Genomic DNA, 22,426 nt, shown 5'->3' with positions numbered 1-22,426 from the left:
TCTTACCAGTGATATTTGGGGAATGTCTTCCTAGACTTTTTCCTAAACATTCATAAAATAATTTTTCTCAAACTCAGGATCTGAAGACTCTTTACCTTTTTTTCACCTGACATCCCAGCATGAATGTATACTTAAATGTTCATCAGAAATAATAACTCTGTTATGTTTATACCATGATTTATTTCACCTTTCCCTATTACTAACCTATAACTATTTCCCTATTACTAACCCTATAACTAACTTTTTTATTTTAAAATCAGGTACCACCAAAAGCCCCTAGATGACATTGTGGTGGCATGTTTCTATAATCTAAGTTTATAGCATTATTTTGGCATTGTTCTGAAAAGGTTTAATTTCTTATGGTGGAGGAACGTAACGTTAAAGACTGACAGTACTGAGCATTGGGAATATATGGAACAAAGATAAACATCTGTCCTTACCATGAGCCAGAAGTTACACTCCTTGGTAGAGAAATGAGAACATGACCATAAAACGACCTGTACAAGAATGATTAGTATTCATAGTAGCTCCAAAGTGGAAACCCTAATGTTCCTCAAGAGAATAAATAATTTGTGATATGTATTAATTTATTGGAATTCTGCTTCATAATAAGAGAAACGAATGACACAGAAAAGAGCATGAATGAATCTCAAAAGGGTGATTTTGAACTAGAGTTCAGACACAAAAAGTATATACTGAACCATTCTGTTTATATGATGTTCTGGAACAGACAGGTAAACTGTGGTGATAGAAATCACTGGTTGCTGGCAGGGGCAGGACCATTGGGAAATGACTAAAAAGAGGAGCAAGGAAGCATTTTTGAGGTGAAGAAAATGTTCTAAATCTTGATTTCTTGATTGTGGTGGTGGTGGTTACATGGATATATACATGTCAGACATTGTATTGTATGTAAATTATGCCTTAATGGGAAAATTTCAAGTCATTATTCTTAAAGCTAGAGAGTTTAGTTTTCAGATATAGTACCTAAGTTTGTCTTTTAATTTTCTATGATTATTTTAACAGGAGTATCCTTTCCATAGCTACCTATATCATTTTATATTGATATACTCAATCTGAAAAAAAAAAAATTGTTAATTGTGTTAACTTTTGTGATGAGAACGTTTCTTCTTAAAGAGTGTTGCCTATTTTTGTGAATGTTATCTTCTCTTTGAAATACCAGGGGGAATATGTTGCTGCAGTACGGGACTTTTACTTGTCTGTTTATTTTTTCAAAAAGAAAACAACATCAAGGTAAGAATTCCTTTTTGATCATTTTATTTACTCAAATTTGTTGCAATTTTATTTCATCTTCATACCTGTGATCCAGAGTTGTGTCTAGTTTCCTGTTGCAAGTGATTGTGAAACCACTGGATTTAGAGGTAGAGTTTTTAACACAACAATGCATGCGGTTGAGAGAATCAATCATTAGTCACAAACACCTAGGGAGCTTTGTCCAGCCAAAACTCTTTGTCCCCTTAGATTCTGGTGTTCATACACGATGTCAAAATTGGATGTAGTTGGAAAAGGCTACCCCAGGTGGTGATGCTTACTGGCCAGTTTTGGGGCTTTGGAGTAAATATAGGCTTTGAGATACCTGGGTTTAAAATGAGTCGGGGCACCTGGGTGGCTCAGTCGTTTGAGCGTCCGACTTCAGCTCAGGTCACGATCTCTCGGTCCGTGAGTTCAAGCCCCATGTCGGGCTCTGGGCTGATGGCTCAGAGCCTGGAGCCTGCTTCCGATTCTGTGTCTCCCTCTCTCTCTGCCCCTCCCCTGTTCATGCTCTGTCTCTCTCTGTCTCAAAAATAAATAAACATTAAAAAAATTTTTTTTGAAAAAAAAATGAGTCAAATTTAGTTTCTGCAATCTCACTGTACCTCAAATTAGCATATATTTAAAATAGGCATAATACCTATCTAACAGTTGTAAAGATGAATAAAATAACATATTTAAGGAGACTAGTGCGAAGCACGCATGGTGACTCCTCAAGTGACACTCCCCTCTTCCCTTTTACCCTGTCAGGATTAACATTTGTTTTTCTTTGCAGTATAATAAGGATCCTGATACCTTTGGATACATTAGCCAGTTGTCACAGATATAATTTATTAGGCTTGTTCATACCTAATGTTAAAACTTAGCTTCAATTGACAAGAAATTTGAACAAACTTGGCTCGAGCAAAAGCCACTGAGAAGAGTGTCTTGGCTTTATTTCAGAGTCAGTGGCCTCTGTAGCCAAGTTATCATGGTAGAATATTAGTCATGTGAAGTTTATACTGCGTAAGTGTTTGCAAATTCGTGATTCTTAGACACAGTATATTTTTTTTTAATCCTGTATTTGTATTCAGTGAATTTTGAGAATTCTCCAGTTTGGTTAATAAGGGACAAACTCCCCCCACCGCCCCCTCCCCTTTTTTTTTTAACTACATCACCACTTACCAAGAGACTTTAATAAGGGACACTTTTTTTTCTTCTAGGTTTACTTTATCATCATCAAGAAATAAGAAACATGCTAAGAACAATTTCACATGTGTAGCATGTCACCCAAAGGAAGATTGCATAGCAACTGGTCACAAGGATGGCAAAATTCGTCTTTGGTCAGTTGACTCATGAAGAGTATGGTGAATGTGTATAGTATATTAGTCCTGCACAACAGAGCTATCCCTGGGTTCAGGAAAAAAGGATAGTACTGAAAAGCCATTACTGGTGATAGAGATTCGGCTTTGCTGGTACCCTGTTTCTTGTATTACTGTGCTCTTCATTGCATAGACTTACTATTTTAAAATTTGTAAGCTTGAGCTTGTAGGAGGAGTTAATTCCATTTTGTCTCTGATTGCTTTATTGAGGAGAACTTTTTTATCAAGCTTTGAGTGAAAAGACAAGTAACAAGAGCATATACCTAATAGGACACCATGATCTATTGTTTGTAGAAGTGACTCTGGTTAGAGAAAATGTAATTTTTACACATTGAGACCTACAAGCTTAATAATATAATTTATTATTTTTGGCATATATTATGTTCATTATATTTGGCATGCCATTACTTTCCTGACTTAATGCCTTTGGTCAAAATAACAATTTTGGTTTTCTCCAATAGGAGGAATTTTGATGATGATAAGAAATACACATACACATGTTTACATTGGCACCATGATATGGTTATGGATTTGGCTTTTTCAGTGACAGGTAAGTGCAAGTTTAATAATTAAAATAATCTTTTGAAGTATGTGGATCAGTATTCACTGCATTTATAGTTTGAAAGGTGTAAATTTAAATCATATTAGTTGTTTAAAATGTATGTCTGCAAGGTTAAGTGCTTGTTCATAAGAATAGCTGTAGGTTATCAGAGCAAATGATTATGCTAGTGCTTTACATGCACTACCTCATTTAATTCTTAAAGCCATGACATAGGCATCGTCTTTCTCCTTTTGCATGTAAAGGAAGTGAGATTTGTAGTTGAGAACTAACTTGCCTAAGGTCACACAGCTGGTAAGTGGGATTTGGACCTATGTCTCATTCAAAAATTTATGTTTTCAAATATTGGATGAGTTGTAGCTCATTTACACAAACTCTCATGTAGCTAAAATGGAACACAAGGTCTGAATTATTTAAAATTGTGAATGTGAATGAGGCGATCTACTAGGGTGGAATGTGTGTGTGCATATGTATGTCATGTTCCAGGCAGTGTCATTTCTTCTGCCCTTCATCCTCACTTCTATTTTCTTTGCTGTGGCCTCTACCCTAATCTGGGGCAAGACCGGTTAATACTTATTGTCACCGACTCTTCTCTATTTTGTTACCTTGTGCATCTTGTCTGCCACCTCTCACAGCAGTTAGCAGTCACAGCTATCTGTGGTGGCTTTACTTAAGCCTTGGAACATTTAGGATTAGCCTTTTCAGATGGGTCTTGGGGAAGAAGGAGTAGTTCGGCTAGTTGGCACTCAAAGGGAAGAAAAGAATACAGGGCACCCTACCCTGCACCAATGCTTTGATGTAGGCAACTAACCTAGGCTTATTAGAAAGTTGAATTCTTGTTTTTATATTATAAGCCACGTGACTGTTTCTAAGAGAGAATAGTTAAAATGGTATATGGTTATCAGTAAAATGTCAGCATTGATCCTGTATATGTATAAGAGAATTAATAGAAAAAGAAAATTAGTTGCCTGTGTAAATGAGCTACAACTTCTAGTTGCTTTGAGAACAGGTTATAAGTTCAGGCAAATATGAACAGTATAAACTGGGCTGGTGCTTTGCACCCAGTCACACTGTGTGTGAGCACTGAAATTGCTGAGAAATTTTATCATGGGTGTAGAAGTTTATTTACTTTTTCTACATCTATTAAGATACTCATGATTATTCTCTTTATCCCATAGTAGGAATTGATTACACTTATTTCTCAAGTGTTAAAATAATCTCACATTTTTACAATAAACTCAACTTTGCAATATATTATCCTCTTAACATATCCTTGGATTCTGCTTGCTGATATTTTTGTTGGAGAATTTTCATCGGTCATGAAATTGGCTTGTAATTTTCTTAAAATTTATTAGTTTTAGTAAAAGGTTATGCTGTTCTTGTAAACAAGTTGAGAAATGTTCTCTTTTTTATTACCTGGAAGAACATAAAATTGGTTTATTTCCTAAATGTTTGGAAAATTTTGTCATTGAAACTATCTGGCCCTAGATGATGTTTGTTTCATTTAGTTTTTCCTCATTGGCAGAAGAACCGGTCAGCAACAAACGAGTCAGATATTGTTGGAAAGGAAAATCCTAGGATCAGTGATTATTAAGTGTGTTATCTTAAGTTTATTAAAAGCTAGGAAGACACTTGTTTGCATATCTTTAAAAATAGTGTATTTCTCTAACATGGTAAGGAAATTTTAAACGTTGATTATATTTTTCTTTTGATTTTTTCCCCCCCCAAACACTTCGCTTTTCATTTCTGTGGGTGGATGAGAAGGCACCAGTCTGCTGAGTGGAGGTCGTGAATCTGTCCTTGTAGAGTGGCGCGATGCAACAGAGAAGAATAAGGAGTTCCTCCCCCGTTTAGGAGCTACTATTGAACACATTTCAGTCTCACCAGCAGGGGATTTGTTCTGTACTTCTCACTCTGATAATAGTAAGTCTGAATTTGTTGTGAGGAGATGGGGTTGTATAATGCCTAAATTATAACTCTAGGGATGGAAAATGGGAGATCTAATTAAGAGTAGCATAGGATTTAACGAGGATTTTTTTCTTCCATTCTTCCTTTTTTCTCTACCCCCTTTTTGACTCTGAATGCCACCAGAATCCAACATTTTCAGGATCATTTTTATGAAAATGTAGAGCTAAGTGTATTTGGTTCTTGTTGTACCACTTCTATTTCGAAACCTTTACATGTGAGATGATGTGGGCATAGAAAGTGAGCATCTGTGCTTTCACAGATGTAATGACACTTTCAAAAAAATGCTCATGTGGCCACTCTGCGTTAAGAGTCCTGTGCATTCTGACAGGGGTGGCGCAGTCTCATACGCCTCCAAAACTTTTTGCGCATTCTCTTACTACGGAGCCTAAATGTAGATCTCAGAGCTCACTGCCTCCTTTCCCTTCAAAAAACATAACTGTGAACAATCTATTAGTGCCGTGACTCGTTTCAAGGTAAATTGTGTCTTTTAGGGTAAGTTTCTGAATTAACACTTGATATATTCATATGCACAATTGATAAAACTTAAAGCCTCCAGAAAAACTCCTTCTCCCCAACTCTAGTATTTTAGCTAAATCACAAAATAAATTCTTGACTTTCTAATAATACTCTGAGTAAATTGAACTTACCAGTTTCATATTCTGGTGTATTTTAGAATGACATAAATTCAATTGATTTTTTTTTTTTACCTTGAAGTTCTGACCAATCTATGATTTTTTATTTATTTATTTATTTTTTTAATCCACAGAAATAATAGTCATTCACAGAAACCTTGAGGCTTCTGCAGTAATTCAAGGCCTAGTGAAAGGTATTGCAAAACCCAATGGGTCTGCACATTTTAGAAGTGTGAATATTTGTATGAGTTTAACTGTTATTTGTCACTTCTTTTGCAGACAGTAATATCTTCACCGGTTTGATGGTTGATCCCAGAACTAAAGCTTTGGTTTTAAATGGAAAACCTGGCCATTTGCAGTTTTATTCTCTCCAGCATGATAAGCAGTTGTACAATGTAAGATTTTGATCCATTAATTAGCCTTAAATCTAATGAAAGTTTCCAACAGCATCACTAGGGTCAAGTAACTTATTTAGTAGCTTCTAAAAAAGACTCTGTGCCTTTGTTTACTTCAACATTATCAGTACTATCTGTGGTTACTTAGTTGAATTGTTTACAGCATGGTTCTAATGACGCCATGGTTGCAAATTAAATCTACATGTAAGTCAGCTCTTATGCTGGCTCCGTATTTTTGTTTCAGACTGCATTCTAACTATCTCTCACACACAGCTGTGCCTTTGAGTCACAAGAATACAGAAATAAGAATATGAGGGTTGTAAATACAAATATGTCTCTGTGGTAAAGTGTCACAAATTTTTGGTGTAAAAAGGGATGCTTATTAATCCTGATAAACACAATCCAGACTTCCTACTTCTTTGTGCCCCACGGTACCCTTTATAGATTTATCATAATGGCTATACACATGATCTGTATCACTCCCCTGCCTTTAAACCCTTTAAAGAAAGGAAATTTATTTCTTTGTACATTTCCAGTACAGTGCCTGGAAATAATAGTTACTTGATCCATATTTAGTAAATAGACAAGGGAATGGGATAAAAGAAACAACCATACATAAAATTCTGTCTACTTATAACGTTGCTGTCTTTCTTCACTTCCTAAAAATTGTAGGTTTTATTTTTGCTCTTCTCATTTTTAATGATACAGAATTTAACATTGGGATTTTATGTAAAGCTCTTTGTTTATAGAAACAAGAGACAAGCATTATCAACTAAAGGTTCTGTTGTATCATGTGAATGGGTCGGTCATCACTAAAGTTTAAGGTCATTGGAGAATAATAATAATGCTACTGAACTGGTGCTATATAATGTGCTTAATAATGGCAGTTTTGGTATCCATAACTAATAAATATTTCCTTTTTTTCCTTTAAAAACCTGTTACTATAGATTCTGGAAATTATCTGTAATTCCTTAAAAACTTGAACATGTATGTGTTTACATTAATAAACATTTTGGATTCTTTTTTTAACCCTTCAGTTAGATATTATACAGCAAGAATATATCAATGATTCTGGTCTGATCCAAATCGAGCTAACAAAGGCTGCATTTGGCTGCTATGGTAACTGGCTTGCAACAGTGGAACAACGTCAGGAAAAGGAAACAGAGCTTGAATTGCAAATGAAACTGTGGCTGTATAATAAGAAAACACAAGGGTAATACTACCTATGTGGCTATTTCAGAATGGAAGATATTTGACTTTTTATTTTATGGTTTCATTGGTCTTTAAAATGTTTCATTTTGATAAATTTTAGATTTAGAGAAATGAGAGAGGTGTTATTCTCCAAATAAAGCCTTTAAGCTTTCTGCTTTGAGAAAGTATTGGTGTCCTCCAAGTTTTAATGTCATCTCAATGCATAAATGAAGAAACATGAAAAAGTGACACCGCAAGGACATAGTACCTAATTTCAAGCAGATCCAAAATTAGAACCCAAATTTCTTAGTTCCTTTGCTCTTTCATTAACATTATGCTACCTTCTTCGGAAAAAATGGCAGTGGTAGGCAGCAGAAGTGTATTGTAGTATAAGGTGCATGTTTTGATTAGATGGGTTCACTAGTTTCATACGTTGATTATAGTAGCCATTTATCAAGTCCTTGGTGTGTGCCAAGAATTAGGCTTAGTGCTTTTGTCCTACCGATCTTCACAGAAATACTGTAAGAAAAACTTACTTTCTACATTTTACAGGTGAGGAAACAGGCCCGGAGGGATTAATAGATTGTCACTAGTCATGCTTCTTATAACATGGACTTTTAAAAAATCACAAGACAGTTTTCTCCTGATGTTCTTTTAAGTACACTGTGCTAGCATAGATTATCTTTCATAGCAGCACCCTGTCAAGCTGGAAACAGGCTTTGAAAAAGTATTTTCTATGACTGTAAATATTGAATACTGACCAGGGAAGTTTGAATAGGTAGTTCTCCTTCTGTATTTTCTTGCCACAAGTAGGGGCTTTCATAGCCGTTCCATTTTTTGCTTATTCTCTCAAAGGTAGATAGTAAGGCATCTGAGTTCTGTACAGTTTTCTTGCAGAGTTAATGCAGTAGGCTTTCACCATAAGTTGACCGTATACATAATCATCTCTATATTGTGTAAGTTACATGCAGACAAAGATAATGTGTTAGAAGTCTTTATGTCTTGTGGCCATTAGAGATAGAACACTCAATTGTCTGTCTAGATGATAATTTTTAAGTTGCCCATTCCTAAAGATGCTCTTATAAGATGTACCATAAGAAATTCTTACATGACAGTATATATCATATTGTTCTGATGTAAAAATAAATTGATTTCCTTTCTGTTAGGTTTGTTCTTAATACAAAGGTTAACATGCCACATGAAGACCACATCACAGCTCTCTGTTTCTGTAATGCAGAAAAATTTGAAAACCCCACCTTGGTTACATCTAGTAAAGATGGTCACTTCAAAGTATGGATATTAACAGATGATTCTGATATATACAGTAAGTTAATTAAGGTATATCAATGCATAATTTAAAAAATGTTTTAAAATATTTCTCTTTCATGAGTTGTATCCATTCTGGAAGAACATTTTCTACCTTATTTAATGCTGTGTGTCTTGATTAATTAAGTGCTGATTGTTTTTGTTAGGGTACAGTTAAAAAAAAAAAAAAAAAAGGCAGTTCCTTCACTGTTCCACTAGAGGGAGGTCAGGATCTCCAGGAATGGGCATAAATTTCAAACCAATCAAGCTTTGTAGCATTTCTAAAGTTTCAGGGAGGTGGTTTTTTTGTGCTTCTTTTGTAATCCTTATTGCTTATAACTACCTTAAAGTATTATCTAGCATTTATACCACTTCTGAATTATATGATCTATGTTTTCACAGAAAAAGCTGTTGGCTGGACTTGTGACTTTGTGGGTAGTTATCACAAATACCAAGCAACTAACTGTTGTTTCTCTGAAGATGGCTCTTTACTAGCAGTCAGTTTTGAGGAAATAGTTACAATATGGGATTCAGAGACATGGGAACTTAAATGTACATTTTGTCAACGAGCTGGGAAAATAAGGTAAATAATTTGGGGAGTATATCATTTTTTTTTTCTTTAACTTAAATGAGTCTTTCTACATAAACATTGGTAATTTATGCTTCTGCTAAAGGTAGTCTGTGGGTCAGTGAGAGTCAGCAGCAAACTAAAGTGTTGGGAAGCTAAAAATTCTGGGTATGTGAACCATTTGCTGTGATTTTACCCCTTTCTGAAATCCAGATTAACATTTAACTCTTGACCTACAGAAATTTTTTCTTTATAATAAATACTTTTCATGGTTGTGCTACATAATGGAAGCTGATAACCCTCAGTGGATCCAAACAATGCTTATCTTCTGTTTTCCCATAAAAACAATGTCGTACTGAAACTTTGTTGCATCTAAGAAGGGCAGAAGAAAAAGCATCAGTTATCTGCGATTTTACTTCAGGCAACTGGCATTTGAGGACAGACTTGCAGATGGCGAACAAAATAGTTTTTAATTCCCAACATATTTTGCTTTGTAAAACGTCCTTCAGAATTCATATTGTTTCTTCCTCTACGTTAAACGAGCATAAAAAAGGGTTTTGTTAAATACCTTTGTACATTTCACATACATGTTGTCTATAGTATGTGTCAATTATACTGTGCAGCATATTAGAGAAAAAAATTGATCATAAACCTGTTTGTAAAGAAATAAAAGAGCTAAGTAAACCTTTCCTTTTGCTCTCTTTAGCCCCTTTTTCCTGCAGGATAGTTGTAAACAAAAATATGTGTCTATCTAAAAATCTGCATTGTGTAAAATTATACTAGAAGTCTGCAATCCCAAACTCGGTGTGCTGGAACTGACAGATAACTTCCTTGTGGTTTTAATATAGGCACCTTTGCTTTGGGAGATTGACTTGTTCAAAGTATCTTCTTGGTGCTACTGAAAATGGCATTCTTTGCTGTTGGAATCTGCTCAGTTGTGCATGTAAGATCTTGTTTTACTATAAAGTGACTTGGCAAAGCATATAACAAGTGGCCATCAAACTTCAGCATTTTAGGACTTCTGGGTCATATCTTCATGTCTCTATCCAAAGAGTATATGATTTGTCACATGTCATGTGATACCACCAAATTTTGGAGGGCTAAGCCTATAATAGACATACTATTATTTATAAACTGCCTAATTGGCCATAAATTGATTTCCATTATCCTGGCCTTTCTCTACTATGTATAATTTTGTGTTGCCTTCCATGATATCTGTCCTCATAACAATGTGAGGAGTATTTCTGCTAATTTGTAATGTGCATTAACAAGCAGTATCCCTAACAGCTTTAATTTGTACCCTTTCACAAGCCTCCTAACAAGTGTGGACTTACTTATTTCTACTCATTTCATTCATTGGTATTTTACTCAGTTGACTATGTTTGGAAGGCATGGTGGTTGCTTAGTAATGAGCATATGTGATAGTCTCTTTTTATATTCTCTACAGTGATTCTGGTTAACATTTTGCCCACGTTTAGCAGCTACGGTAAAGCACTGAAATAATAACCATGTCATAGTATGTGGAAGGAGTACTTTGTTTTTCCACTTCCTGCCCCTAGCTTTAGTGCAGCCTTCCACAGACATTTTCAGTTTGTTTCCATGTATTATTTGGAAATGTAAAATCCGTCTTCTTAAGAATAATAGAATTGATTGTCCCAGTAAAAATTGAGTATGTACTTTAAATAACAGGCTTAAAAAAGCTTTTGGTAAATCTCAGAAGTAAATTGCTCTTTTTCTGCTCTGCCCCCCTTCCCCAGTGGAATGGAGTGCAAAATTAAATGTTAGAGTTATGGAAACTGATCCTAATTCAGAGAATATTGCTGCAATCTCTCGGTCTTCAGTGGGTTCAGACTGTAAGTACACACCATACTTTGTAACACGAGTAAATCTCTTACCAAAATTTTCTTTTTAACGTCTTTAATATAATTTGAGTTAGACTTGCCTTTAAATCCAATGTTTGTTTTAGGCCATTTGGCCTGAGGTGTGCTATTGCCCTTTCTTGAGTTAAAGTTTCTTGATTTTGCCCCTCTGAAGCATTTCAGGAAGCTTTAATCATTCTTCCTCTATGCTCTTGAAACACTTCTACAGATCCCTATTCTAGTACCTACAACAAAATAGTGCAATAATATCTTGGTGTCTGCCTTCTGCAGTAGGACCTGGTCTCTGGAACGGGGATTCTTCTTCCTCTTTTTTTATCTTCATATCCTCATTCCTAACCTTCTTGGCACGTAGCAGGCACCCAGTAGATATTTGTTGAATCAGAGCCTAAAATAATCATGACCTGGGCCATTTACTCAATGGGGTAAGTCCCAGGATTAGTGTGATCTGCCAACCTGAGGCTGGAACTGACCTTTGCAGGCAAAATGTTATTGTCTGTTTGTTTTTTCCCTCTAGTGTTTGTATTTAAACCTAGTGAGCCAAGGCCATTGTATATTCAAAAGAATATCTCCAGAGAGGAAGTCCAGTGGGGAGTGTTTGTTCCACGAGATGTCCCTGAATCATTCACCTCAGAAGCTTACCAATGGCTGAACAGATCCCAGTTTTACTTCCTAACAAAATCACAGGTAACCATCCCACCTCAAAAAGGGAACCACTTTATATATATAATTTTCATCTGATTTGATATTTGAGAGTAATAGCCCATAACTGGTGGAACAGTTTCATTAAAAGATTACTTCCCAAAAGAAGGAATCCATTATGCTTCACACAGCAGTCTTATTAGTGTAAGTATATTAGCACCACTTTACCCCGTACCTTTGAGATTCTTCTAAGTAGTGTCTGTATTATCTCCATGACTATAGAAAGGCAGAAGACAACTAAAATCCTTTGAATGGTAGCTATTAGTGTGGTTGATATATATATTTTTTAAATACAAGTGTGGCTTCTGGTTGATCCATCAGTTGAATTCTATTTCATTACTAGTCAGTTCTTAAATAAGATTTCTCAGAACAATCTTAACTGTCACAGCAGTTTGTCACTAAATATGTTTGAAGTTTTCTATTTGGGCAGATAAACATATCAAGATGAAATATTGACCTCATTTTTTAACTCTACAACAAATTTTTATTTAGCTTTTGCATCATTAATCTCTTTTCAGACTTTATTGACATTCAGTACAAAGTCTCCAGAAGAGAAACTCACACCAACAAGCAAACAGGTATGTTTTAGCCACTAATGGTGCAGACTACATTGCCTCCCTACACAGATAACCTTATCTGTTTGAATTCAGCTATGAGAAGAATGTTCCACCTGCCCTAATGTGGAATTAAACATATACTTGTAAGCTACTTGGCCTCTTTTGAGATTATATTTGCTTTACAAATTAAAACTACATTTTAGAAATATCAAAAATATATGCTTGTGATTTAAAGAGTCAAATAGTTATACAAGACTTTCAGGAAAACTTGTTAACATCACTGCCATCACCCACAAAGATCATCACTTTCAACTCTTCTAGCTGGAGTTTTTATTTGCCTCTCTATCTCTAAGAAACATGTCTATGTTACTAATTCTTTATTTTTCAGATTAAGTTATTATCTGTTAACTGATCAAGTTGTTACTCTTTTTCACACCACCACTTCCCTCATGTACATAACATACACACCTTTCCTGTTCCCCAGTTTTCTCAGTATAGACAAATCAGGTCAGTATTCATTATAACCAATAGCAGTTCACAGCTGAGTCATGTAGTAACCAACAGATTATTTTTCTTTTATTTGCAACTTTGTTTTCTCTAGGGTTAATGATTATCTTCTTATTTGTATAGTTTTCTATTTGCTCAAGTTGTATAAATATTCTCTCAGAATTTTCAGGTATATTAAGTATTCTTTCAAATCTTGAGTATTTCCCAGGAGCCTGTGATTTGCTTCAGTCTGGACTGATTGCTCTATAAACTTACAAACTTGCTACACAGTAGTTGTCATAGGATCTACATTCACCATCATTTGGGGAATCATTTTACCTCTACTCTAATAGATCTTATAGCTTTCCCCTTTCTTTGGTCACTCCTTTGCTTTGATGAAGCACATTCTGTTAGTGCGCAGGAGGCAAATTTAAGACCTTGGATGTTTGGGAATGTTTCTGTTCTCTCCCACTTGAGTGGTTGGTTGAGTTATAAAGTAATAGGTTGAAAATCATTTTCTCTTAGAGCTTTGGCGGTATTGTCCTATTTTATAGCTTTGGGTGTTACTGGAAGTCTAATACCATTCTTATTCCTATTCCTTTGTCTGTAAACTAGCTTTGTTTTCCTCTGAAAACTCCTTGAATTTGTTCAACAAGTTATTGTTGAATATGTATAGGCCAGGAACTGTTCTAGATGATTGGAGTACACCAGTAAGCAAAAACACTCAAGTCTCTAAACTTAATGGTGTTTACACTCTAGCAGCAAGATACAACAAGCATGAAATAAGTAAAATATGTAGTACTTTAAGAAGTGGTAAGAGGTGCCGGGGTGGCTCAGTCAGTTTGGTGTCCAACTCTTGATTCCAGCTCAGCTTATGGTCCCAGGGTCGTGGGATCGAGCCCCACATCAGGCTCTCCTCTGAACATGGAGCCTACTTAAGAGTCTCTTTCTCTCTCTCTCTACCTCTCCCCCCTCCCCCGCCAGCGATAATTATGGATGGAGGAAAAGAAGAAATGGGTGTGGGGTGCAGCTTGCCATTTTATGTAGGGCAAAGTAGGGCTTGATGAATAAGAGACTTTGGCTTTTCCTCCAAGTAAAATGTGGAACCCCGTGGAGAGTTCTGTTTTTTTTAATGTTTTTTATTTTTGAGAGAGAGAGAACCTTGGAGAGAGAGAGAGGGAGACAAGAGATCCAAAGCTGGATCTGCACTGTTAGCGCAGTTTGATGCAGAACTCAAACTCCTGAACCTTGAGATCATGACCTGAGCAGTCAAAGTCAGATTCTTAACCAACAGAGCCACTCAGGTTCCCCGCCCCTTCGAGAGTTTTAATCCAAGAAATGACTAAGAAAGAATTCCTTCTTTGCCTTCAATTTGTCTATTTGTTACTTAGTGCTGGACCTTCTCGAATGGTGCTTTAATATTCTTATTTTTTTACCTGTTTTCTTTCTACTTTCAGGGAGATTGCTTCATCTTTATCATCTTATCTGCTTTTTTCTCTTTCGCATACTCCCACATCCTGCATATGTGTGTTTTCCATCTGTTTTGGTGTCTTTCGTTTCAGAGGTTTTCATCAGAGTCTGATGATTTCTTGGCTGTTTTTATTTAAAAGTGATCAAAAAAGTCATTTGGAAGGTCTTTGCCTAAGTAGAACTTCTCTGCTGGCCTCCACCATCTGGCTATTTTTGAGAAAGTCTCCAAAGTCATTATTTTTAGGTCTTTTTATGATTGCCCAGATAAAATTCTTCTAAGTTCTTGCCTAGAGGATATCAACCTGGAAGCACGTTCTGTGAAGTACAACTGCCTGCAGCTGTGACGACACTGCCACCAGCCCCCACCAAGCAGTTCAGTTTAAAGTCATACTTTTGTTCCACTCTCCCAAGAATGTACTTCCAGCCCTCTGCTGGGGCTCAAAAGAAGATCTAGGAATCTGAGTCCTCTCTAAGCAGACATACAGCCTGGCTCCCTGGTTATTTGTTAGCACCAATTCCTGGGCCTTTGCAGGATTCCACAATATAAATCAGAATGCTTCCCAGCCAGCTTAGGATTCTTTCTCGGGTCTACTAAATTACTTATCACTCTTGAACCTGCTTTCCACCTTCCAACATGTTATTTACCCATTTTCTTTCTCCTGTGGGTTTATGTCCTTTTGAAAACCCATTTGCTGTCATTTGTCATTGGGGGAGAAACAGTGGTAAGTATTTTGTTCTGTCAAGTGTCCACTGTTAGCTTTTCCCATAGTAAGTGGGCTGCTAGACCTCAGTTGCTTTACCTATAAAGTGTAAGAATCATGCTAGATAGTTTTTAAAGTTCTTTCCATCCTTGACATTTTACGACTCTGTAGTACTTTTTTATGGAGTCAAAGGCAATTCTTTTTATTGAAGAAATTTCCCTTTGTCTTAAATCTTTATAGCTACTAGCAGAAGAAAGTCTTCCAACAACCCCATTTTATTTCATATTGGGAAAGCACAGGGAACAGCAGGATGAAAAAATAAATGAGGCTTTCGAGAGTGAACTGGTACAACTACCCTTAACAGAAAATATACCTGCGATTAGTGAGGTAAGTGATTCACAACATGAAACAGATTAAATACATTAAAGCACCTTAAATTATAGTTTTTATACAGTTTATAACATAATTTTTGAATAATTATTTGTATACTGTGCAGTTTTAATACCTAAACCAATAACATAAATTTGCAATTCCAGATTATTATGGTCTGACCTGACAGGAGGGGAGAGATTATTGTTCGCTTAAGTATAGGAAGGCGGGAATAAATTTTTTTTTTTGGTTTGGTTTTTCTGTGGAGAAACCCTGTTACATTCAGCTGGTGGCATTAAATCATTTTAAATGAAACTCTATTTTTCTTGTTTTTTTTACTCTAGCTTCTTCATACTCCAGCCCATGTATTGCCATCTGCTTCCTTCCTGTGCTCCAAGTTTGTAAGCTCATTGCTGCTGTCTAAGGAGACCAAGAGGTAAAGCGGTTTTTAAAATATGTTTAAATATTGTTTTGGGAAACAAGATGGTTATGTTAGCCTTTATTAGAATGTTCTTTCACTTTGAGGCTTCAACATGTGTGGGTTAGGACACTGACCTGCACAGTCAAAAATCTGTGTGTAACTTTTGACTCCTATAAAACTTAACTACTAATGCCTACTGGTGCTTGGAAATCTTACCAATAACAGTCAATTAACACACATTTTATGTGTTGTATACTGTATTCTTACAGTAAGATAAGCCAGAGAAATTAGGAAAATCATAAGAGAGAATACATTTGCAGTATTGTACTGCATAAAAAAAAAAAAAAAAAAATCCATGTATAAATGGATCTGCAGTCCAAACCCATGTTCTCCAAGGGTCAGCTGTATTTCTCTTTATTTAAGCTTTAACATGTAGTTAAAGGATATATGACGATTAAGCCAAGTAAATAAAATACATTGAAAATAATTTTCAGGAAGACCTCATGTGTGTACGGTTTAAGGATTTGATCTATGATTAAAAATTACACACCTGTTTTTTATAATAACCGTAATTTATTAAAAAAAAATTTCATGTTTGTTTGAAAGAGAGAGCAGGGGAGGCATAGAGAGAGAGAACCCCGAGCAGGCTATGTGCTGTCAGTGTAGAACCCAACATGGTGTTCAGTCTCATGAACCGTGAGATCATGACCTAAGCCCAAGAGTCAGATGCTTAACTAACTGAGCCACCCAGGCGCCCTAACCCATCATTTTTAAAATGCACTTATTAAGGTTTTTCATTTACTTTCCCTGTATGGTTACATTTCTACATAGGTGTCTTAGAAACTTATTGTTTAGATAGAAAAATGTGTGTTTAAGTTGTTTTGTTTTATTCTGTTGTAACGAAAGTGGTGAAGAAATTCCTGAAGACGTAGATATGGAAGAAGGAAAAGAAAGTGATGATTCAGATGAAGAAAATGATTTTACTGAAAAGATCCAGGATACAAATAACACAGACTTGGGAGAAGACCTTCTACATCAGTTGTCAAAATCTGAAGAAAAAGAACTAAGAAAATTCAGGAAAGTAGACTACAGCTGGATAACTGTCCTTTGAGCCTTGGAGATGGGGGAAGGTTCTTGCACTTTGTGTTTTTTTATTGTACATTGATACTCCAAAAACATCTAATGTTATTTCTCTTCTTAAAATATTAAATGTGGACAGGATTTACTTTTTAAATAACTGGTAATTCAAAGCTGTCTTTGCATCATTCTTAATGTTCCTGGGTGCATTCACATAGACACCATCTCCTTTTTTTGAGTAACATCAGCCTTAAAAAAAGCTAGTTTTCTCACAGATGATTATAGCATATGTCCCCTTATTTGCAATTTGGAGATATAAATAGTCAAAAATTAAAAGATTTTGTTGATGATACTGTTAAATTTAACATCAAAACTCATTTGATAACCAAATAAGACCTGAACAGATGTGATGTTTCTGTAGTCCTGCTTCATACCTTTTGGTGTATTTATTTCTCATAGAGAAATGTGGAGCAATTATTTGATTATGTGGTGTTCCACAGACCCCACTAAGGGTATTAAATAACATGGGCTGCCTACAATCTGAAAAATTCTAAATTCAAATCATTTGGCCCTGAGCCTGTTGACTAAAAGCTTATCTACTCACAATTTTTAGGAAAGCCTTGGAAAATAAGAAGAGCTGATATTACTTTGTCAGTGTTTTCACTATGTGTACTGAGTCAAAGAACAACTACCTTTTTTCTGTTTTGTTTTTTTTTAGTGTTTGTTTATTCTTGCGAGAGAGACAGAGCATGAGCGGGAGAGGGGCAGAGAGAGAGGAAAACACAGAATCCAAAGCAGGTCCCAGGCTCTGAGCTGTCAGCACAGAGCCCGACGTGGGGCTCAAATTCACAAACCGTGAAATCATGACCTGAAGTCAGACGCTTAGCCAACTGAGCCACCCAGGTGCCCTAAGAACAACTACTTTTTAACCAAAAGTCCCACTGCTAATAGAGGAGAATGCAAGTCTCTGTTTTATATTAAAGTACTGAAGTGGCTACTTTCTAACCATTTAGCATTTGGAGTTTTCCTACTCTATCCCTATTAAATTGACATTAAAAAATTAACACAAAAACAGTAAAATACACAACTCTCCAGTCCAAGACCATGACATAGGATGACCCGGAACTCCACTTCTCCACAGACACACCAAATCTATACATATTTCTGGTGCAATTCCTGAGGACTAACTGAACAGCTTCTGCACAACAAAAGATAAACCACGTACACAACAGCCAAAGAGAGACACAGTAATGGAGAGAACATCTACTCCCCACACTGCAAACTGCAGTGGAGGAATAGTACTGAGGAATTGCATGCAAACAGTTTTGTCTGCCCTGGAGCACAGGAAAAAAGCCATGGTTTAAAAGAGCAACTAGAATAGAAAGTGTTCAGCCCTAGAACTCTGTCAACCAGTAGGAGAGCTGCTGCCCTCACTCCAAGTGAGGGCTTGGTGAGTGTCATGGTTTATGTTCTCCCTCCATATTGATAGCATGGATGGGAGCAAGGTCAGAGCACCCTAACCAGCTTAGCACTTTAATGAGTCCCAGATCCGTAGCCCCAGTGTGATACTGAATACCCCTGGTCAGTACTCCTGTAGCTGCAGGCATCTTGCCAAGGTGACACAGGTACAAAGTACTTGGAACACTCAAGGCCCAGCCATCCCACCAGGGCATCCCCAGCCCATGCCAAAGTCAACAGGCATTCACAGTTTACACAAAAGATGACCATACACAGGACCATTGCTTCAAGTTTAGAAGTAGCTGATCCACTTAATTCATAGAAACAAACACAAAATGAAGCAAAATGACACAGCAGAATATGATCCAAATGAAAGAACAAGATGAAACCTCAGAGAAGTGAAATAGTGATAGGCAATAATCTGATAGAATTTGAAGTAATGATCATAAAGATGCTCACCAGACTGGAGAGAAGAGTGGAAGAACTCAGAACTTCAACAAAGAGAAAATCCAGAAAACCAATTCTATTTGCATTAACTAAAATGAAAAATAGATGGAATTAACAGATTAGCAAATGCAGAAGAACGGATCAGCCATCTGGAAGACAGGCTAATGGAAAGCACTCAAGCTAAACAGGAAAAAAAAATTACAAAATGAGGATAGGTTAAGGAACATGTTGGACAACATCAAACCAAAAACATTCACATTCTTGGGGGCCCCAGAAGAAAAGAGAAAGAGAAAACTTATTTGAAGAAACAATAGCTGAAAACTCCCTAACCTGAAGAACTCTGGTTCAGGAAGCACAAAGAGTTCCAAATAAAATGAATCCGAAGAGGTCCATACCAAGACACATAATTAAAATGTGAAAGATTAAAACAATTTTAAAAGCAGTGAGAGAGAAGCAAATAGTTAAGTACAAGGGAAACCCCATAAGGATAAAAGCTGATTTTTCAGAAACTGCAGCTCAGAAGGGAGTGGCATGCCATAAAGTGCTGAAGGGGAAAAAAACCTATAACCAAGTATACTCTACCTAGGGAGGCTATTCAAAATAGGAGAGGTGTAAAAAACAAAATTCTAGTAAAAGTTCAAGGAATTCATCACCACTAAACAGGCCTTAAATGTTAAGGGGTGCCTGCATAGCTCAGTTAAGTGACTCTTGATTTTGGTTCAGGTCATGATCTCACAGTCATAAGGTCAGGCTCTGCGCTGAGCATGGAGTCTGCTTGGGATTCTCTCTGCCCCTCTCCTGCTCACACATGCACTCTCTCAAATATTTTTTTAAATGTTAAAGGGACTCCTTTAAGTGAAAAAGAACATAATTAGAAATAGGAAAATCAGGAATAAAGATATAAAATACACATAAAACAGGGAGGGAGTAAAAATGTTCTTCTAGAATGTGTTCGAACTTAAGTGATTATCAACTTAATGTAGACCGCTATATATTTAGGATGTTATAGATGAACCTCATAGTAACCACAAACCCAAAACCTGTAATAGACACACAAAAAAGTAGAACGCCAACCATAACACTAAAAATCATCAATCACAAGGAAACAAGCAGGAGAAGAAAGGAACAAAGAAGTACTAAGAAAACCAGAAAACAACAATAAGTACATACCTATTACTTTAAATGGTCTAAATTTGTCAATCCAAATACAGGGTTGGAGTGGGGGGACATATTTATGTGTTACCTGCAAGAGACTTCTATCAAACCTAAGGATATACACAGACCAAAAGTGAATAGGCAGAAAAATACTTCATGCAAATAGAAATAAAAAAATAAAACTGGGGTAGAAATATTTATATCGTACAAAGTAGACTTTAAAACAAAGACTATGACAAGAGACAAGGACATTACCTAATGATAAAAGGATCAATCCAACAAAAGATACAAAACTTGTAAATATGCACCCAACACTGGAGCAACTAAATACATAAAGCAAATAACAGACATAAATGGAGAAATTGACAGCAATAAAATAGTAGGGAATATTACCCCAGTTACATCAATGGATAGTTCATCCAGGCAGAAAATCCATAAGGAAATAGTGTCTTTGAACAACATGTTAGACCAAATGGATATAACAGATATGTACAGAACATACCATCCAAAAACCTCAGAACATATTATTTTCTTTTTTTTTTTTTAATTTTTTTTTTTTAACGTTTATTTTTGAGACAGAGACAGAGCATGAACGGGGGAGAGTCAGAGAGAGAGGGAGACACAGAATCTGAAACAGGCTCCAGGTTCTGAGCAGTAAGCACAGAGCCTGACGCAGGGCTTGAACTCACGGACCACGAGATCATGACCTGAACGGAAGTCGACCGCTTAACCGACTGAGCCACCCAGGCGCCCCAGAACATACTATATTCAAGTGCACTTAGAACATTCTCCAGGATAGTTCACATGTTAGGCCACAACACTTTAATCAATTTAAGATTGGAGTCCTATAACACACCTTTTCCAACCACAATGGTAAACTAAAAATCCTCCCCCCGCCAAAAAAAAAAAAAAAAACTAAAAAACAAACATGGAATCTAAACACGTTTCTAAATAACTAATGGATTAATGAGGAAATCAGTACAAGGGAGGCAAGTGAAAACGAAAACAACTGTCCAAAATCCTTGGGACCCAGTGAAAGCAGTTCAAAGGGAAATTTACAGCAATACAGACCTACCTCAAAAAAAAAAAAAAAAAAAAAAAAAAAAAAAAAAAAAAAATCTCAATCTATCCTTATACCTAAAGGAAGTAGAAAAACAAAGTGTAGTAGAAAACAGGAAATAATGATCAAAGCAGAAATACATGAAATACAACAAAATAGAAAATACCAATGAAACCAAGAGCTGATTCTTTCAGAATATAAAATTGATAAACCTTTAACCAGACTCCTCAAGAAAAAAAGAGGACACAAAATCAGAAACAAAAAAGACATAACCACCAACACCACAAAAATACAAAGGATTATAAGAGACTACTGTGAAAAGTTATATGCCAATAAATCAGACAATCTAGAAGAAATGAATTCCTAGAACCAATCTTCCAAAATTGAATCAGGAAGAAATAGAAAACCTGAAACCTAATTACTAGTTACAAATTGAATTTGTAACCAGAAAACTTCCAAAAAAGTCCAGGGTTCCAAAATGAATTCTACCAAGCATTTAAAGAGCAGTTAACGTCTATTCTCAAACCATTCCAAAGAGTAGAAGAGGAAAGAAAGATTCCAGAATAATTCTCCAAGGTCATCATTATCCTGATACCAAAACCAGACAAAGACATTACAAGAAGAAAGCTACACGCCAACATCCCTGATGAACATAGATGCAGAAATTCTCAACAAAATATTAGCAAACTGTATTTAAAATGCATTAAGAGTATTCACCACAATCGAGTTTATGGCTGATGTAAGGAAAATTCAGTATTCACAAATCAATCAATGGGATACACCACATTATCAAAATGAAGGATAAAAATATAAATCTCCATAGTTGCAGAAAAAGTATTTGACAAAATTCAACATCCATTCATGATAAATCTCAACAAAGTGGGTATGGAGGGAACATACCTAAACATAATTAAGACCATATATGGAAAACAGTGAAGATCATACTCTGGTGAAAAACAGCTTTTTTCCTAAGAACAGGAATAAGATAAGGATGTCCACTCTCACCACTTTTATTCAACATTGTATTAGAAGTCCTAGCCACAGCAATCAGACAAGAAAAAGAAAAGGCATTCAAATGGGTAAGGAAGAAGCTAAACTATCACTATTTGCAGATGACACAGTACTATGCATAGAACCTAAAGACTCCACCACAAAACTTTTAGAAATAATAAATGAATTTAGTAATGTTGCAGGATAAAAAATACACATATATCAGCTGTGTTTTTATACACAAAGTAGCAGAAAGAACTTGAGAAAACAATCCCATTTACAGTTGCACCAAAAATAATAAAATTCCTAGGAATAAACTAACCAAGGAGGTGAAAGACCTGTACTCTGAAAACTATAAAACACTTATGAGATTGAAGACAACACAAATGGAAAGATATTCCATGCACA

General features: G+C 35.9%; 1 protein-coding gene across 2 annotated transcripts in view; it reads left to right on the top strand.

Moving 5' to 3' along the window:
* WDR75 (WD repeat domain 75) overlaps positions 1–17,916 on the top strand; it is a 31,388-nt gene extending 13,472 nt beyond the window's left edge. For both annotated transcript variants that reach the window (XM_049615351.1, XM_049615352.1), the window contains exons 6-21: positions 1,181–1,251; positions 2,472–2,591; positions 3,092–3,180; positions 4,954–5,112; positions 5,924–5,983; positions 6,069–6,184; positions 7,222–7,397; positions 8,542–8,699; positions 9,083–9,263; positions 10,097–10,191; positions 11,006–11,101; positions 11,643–11,812; positions 12,346–12,405; positions 15,282–15,428; positions 15,755–15,846; positions 16,738–17,916. In XM_049615351.1, the coding sequence (XP_049471308.1) occupies positions 1,181–1,251; positions 2,472–2,591; positions 3,092–3,180; positions 4,954–5,112; positions 5,924–5,983; positions 6,069–6,184; positions 7,222–7,397; positions 8,542–8,699; positions 9,083–9,263; positions 10,097–10,191; positions 11,006–11,101; positions 11,643–11,812; positions 12,346–12,405; positions 15,282–15,428; positions 15,755–15,846; positions 16,738–16,942 (1,995 nt within the window). In that variant the 3' untranslated portion in view covers positions 16,943–17,916. The remainder of the gene's footprint in view (positions 1–1,180; positions 1,252–2,471; positions 2,592–3,091; positions 3,181–4,953; positions 5,113–5,923; positions 5,984–6,068; positions 6,185–7,221; positions 7,398–8,541; positions 8,700–9,082; positions 9,264–10,096; positions 10,192–11,005; positions 11,102–11,642; positions 11,813–12,345; positions 12,406–15,281; positions 15,429–15,754; positions 15,847–16,737) is intronic.
* The last annotated feature ends 4,510 nt before the right edge of the window (positions 17,917–22,426 follow it).

Source organism: Panthera uncia (genome assembly GCF_023721935.1).
Source record: "Panthera uncia isolate 11264 chromosome C1 unlocalized genomic scaffold, Puncia_PCG_1.0 HiC_scaffold_3, whole genome shotgun sequence".
In the NCBI taxonomy this organism is placed as follows: Eukaryota; Metazoa; Chordata; class Mammalia; order Carnivora; family Felidae; genus Panthera; species Panthera uncia.
The sequence above is the reverse complement of the archived record's forward strand: the minus strand, read 5'-3'. Positions and strand labels throughout refer to the sequence as shown.